Below are 3,171 nucleotides of genomic sequence, written 5' to 3'. Positions count from 1 at the left end.
CCATACTTCCTGAGCTTGTCTATGAGGATGTTATGGGAGACAGTGTTGAAAGCCTTGCTGAAGTCAAGGTAGACAACATCCAGCGCTCTCCCCTCATCTACCCAGCCAGTCATTCCATCATAGAAGGCTATCAGATTGGTTAGGCATGATTTCCCCTTGGTGAAGCCATGCTGACTACTCCTGATCACCTTCTTTTCCTCCACATGCTTGGAGATGGCCTCCAGGATGAGATGGATGGCCTCCAGGATGAGATGTCACAAACCAGTTCCCATGTACCCACTAGTTTAGAGCAGGACATGTCCCTGCTCCTTACAGCACACTCAGTTGGAGCTGAAGCTAAAGAGTTGAACAAAGGTCCTCCTGACAAGAAGAAAGGAAATGTATTTATATTTGTGGGGGATTTCTTTGAAAATGGAAATTTTTTCTCAGAAAAGCTTGTTCTAACTTGTCAATGCCTTTTCTTCCTTGGACAGTGCCCTGAAAAAAGACAGAGCAAATGTCCAACAGCAGTTCCCTCAATGAGCTCCTCCTCCAGGCATTTGCAGACACGCAGGAGCTGCAGCTCTTGCACTTCTCGCTCTTCCTGGGCACCTACTTGGCTGCCCTCCTGGGCAACAGCCTCATCATCACAGCTGTAGCCTACAACCACCACCTCAACACTCCCATGTACCTCTTCCTTCTCAATCTCTCCCTCCTCGTCCTTGACTCCATCTCCACCACAGTCCCCAAATCCATGGCCAATTATCTGTGGGACACCAGAGCCATTTCCTACTTGGGATGTGCTGCACAGATCTTTTTCCTCTTTTTCTTATTTTCAGCAGAGTGTTCTCTTTTTGCTGTCACAGCCTATGACCGCTTTGTTGCCATCTCCAGACGTCTACACTATGGGACCCTCATGAGTATCAGAGCCTGTGTCAAAATGGCAGCAAATGCCTGGGGCAGTGGTTTTCTCAATGCTCTCCTGCACATTGCTAATGCATTTTCAATATCACTCTGCCAAGGCAATGTTCTGAAGCAGTTTTACTGTGCGCTTCCCCAGATCCTCAAGCTCTCCTGCTCAGACTCCTACCTCAGGAAATCTGGAGTTACTGTGGTTAGTGGCTGCTTAGTCTTTGGGTGTTTCATTTTCATTGTGCTGTCCTATGTGCAGATCTTCACTGCTGTGCTGAGAATCCCCTCTGCGCAGGGCCRGCACAAAGCCTTTTCCACRTGCCTCCCTCACCTGGCTGTGGTCTCCCTGTTTGTCAGCACTATCATATTTGCCAACCTGAAGCCCCCCTACATCTCCTCCCCAGTTCTGGATCTGGTGATGGCAGTTCTGTACTTGGTGGTGCCTCCAACAGTGAACCCCCTCATCTACAGCATGAGGAAAAAGGAGCTCAGGGCTGCGCTGAGGAAACTACTTGGATACACAGTATTTCGGCATCTTCCTCAATGACTCTCAAGGTATCTCAGGAAAAGCCAAGCCTATCTTTTGTTCATATGTGTGACGGTGTGCTCCTTCCCCCCACCAATGTGCTCTCTCCCCCTCAACATGACCTCCCTGTAAACAGCACGTATGCAAGGGCTAATTGAGCATGCCCCAGCTAAGACTCATCTAGCATGCAAATATGACTATGAGTCAATCATCTCCCCCCTGCATAAACAAGGGCAGCCCAGAGCCCATTGAGCTCTCCTGCATGGCAGCAGGCTGCACTGCAGAACCTCCTCTTGAGCAGGGATGCCTCTCAAGGTTACTCCTCGAGGTTGAGAGATTCCTTACCCGCAACAAATCCTTGGTAAGTGCTTAATAGCATGCTGAACTTTTGCGAACTTTGCAAAACTTTGCTGAATTATATCTCTGATTGATTGTGCACATAATCCCTTAGACATAAACCGTTGACCAAGTCTGGAATTAGGATCGGATCCAGCTGCACCTAGGCTCCTCTCGAAAGGAGTTTAGAAAGCAAGGGCGTCCAGTCTGAACCTCGTGACTCAACGGCAGGATCTCCTTTGCACACACTCCTTTGTACAGAAACCGTTGACCAAGTCTGGGACTAGGATTGGATCCAGCTGCACCTAGGCTCCTCTCAGAAGGAATTTAGAAAGCAAGGGGGTCCTTTCTGAACCTTGTGACTCAATAGGAGGGTCTCCGTTGCACATGCATCTGACTCTGTCCTTCATGCAGTAAATAACTGAGTGAACCTTGCCAATTGAACCTCGTTAAATCATTCTTGTTTATGATTGAACTTTGTTAAGTTGCTATCTTACCACAATAAACATAGTGCTGCTTCTCTCTTACGAGTGAAGTACATCACTCCTTCGCAACAAATTGGCATTGTTGGCATGTTGGCAAGTAGTATAACTGATTATTTATGGAGACATGGAGTGGACCCGAGTCCCAACTTCTCAGAGGAGTGGGCTCGTGATAACTGGCATAATTGGGAAGTTGTTGAAGAACATCTTAAAAGTAGCTAGGGACCACACAAACGATGGGAAAGGGAGGGTCTCCTTTGCACTTGCATCTGACCCTGTCCTCCACACAGTAAATAACCGAGTGAACCTTGCCAATCGAACCTCATTAAATCATTGTCTGATTTACAATTGAACTTTGTTAAGTCACTATCTTACCACAATAAACATAGTGCTGCTTCTCTCTTACGAGTGAAGTGCGTTATACCACTCATCCATGACAATATGTTTCTTCATTTTTTTCTTTTGTTTGTTATACCTGTGATAAATTTATTCCCAAATTCCCAGAGACATGGTGGGATAGCTCGCATGACTGGAGTGCTGTTGTGGATGGCTACGTGCTTTTTAGGAAAGACAGGCCAGGAAAGCGAGGTGGTGGAGTTGCTCTTTATGTGAGAGAGCAACTGGAATGTATTGAGCTGTGCCTAGGGGTGGATGAAGAGCGAGTTGAGAGCTTATGGGTAAGGATTAAAGGGCAGACTAGCATGGGTGACACTGTTGTGGGTGTTTACTACAGGCCACCTGATCAGGAWSARGAAGTYGATGAGGCCTTCTACAGACAGCTGGMAGTAGCCTCAYGATCCCAGGCCCTGGTYCTCATGGGGGACTTCAACCACCCYGATATCTGCTGGAAAGACAACACAGCTAGGCACAAACAGTCCTGGAGGTTCCTGCAGAGCATTGGTGACAACTTCTTGACACAGGTGGTGGAGGAGCAAA

General features: G+C 47.6%; 1 protein-coding gene across 1 annotated transcript; it reads left to right on the top strand.

The window, feature by feature from the left end:
* The first annotated feature begins 496 nt into the window (after window positions 1-496).
* Window positions 497-1,438, top strand: LOC112962161 (olfactory receptor 14J1-like). The gene is made up of 2 exons (XM_026058099.1): window positions 497-1,093; window positions 1,151-1,438. Exons 1-2 carry the CDS (start codon window positions 497-499, stop codon window positions 1,436-1,438), a joined length of 885 nt encoding a protein of 294 aa, XP_025913884.1.
* The last annotated feature ends 1,733 nt before the right edge of the window (window positions 1,439-3,171 follow it).

The sequence above is a fragment of the Apteryx rowi genome, unplaced genomic scaffold (genome assembly GCF_003343035.1).
Source record: "Apteryx rowi isolate R43461 unplaced genomic scaffold, aptRow1 scaffold_1421, whole genome shotgun sequence".
NCBI classification, from domain to species: Eukaryota; Metazoa; Chordata; class Aves; order Apterygiformes; family Apterygidae; genus Apteryx; species Apteryx rowi.
The sequence above is the reverse complement of the archived record's forward strand: the minus strand, read 5'-3'. Positions and strand labels throughout refer to the sequence as shown.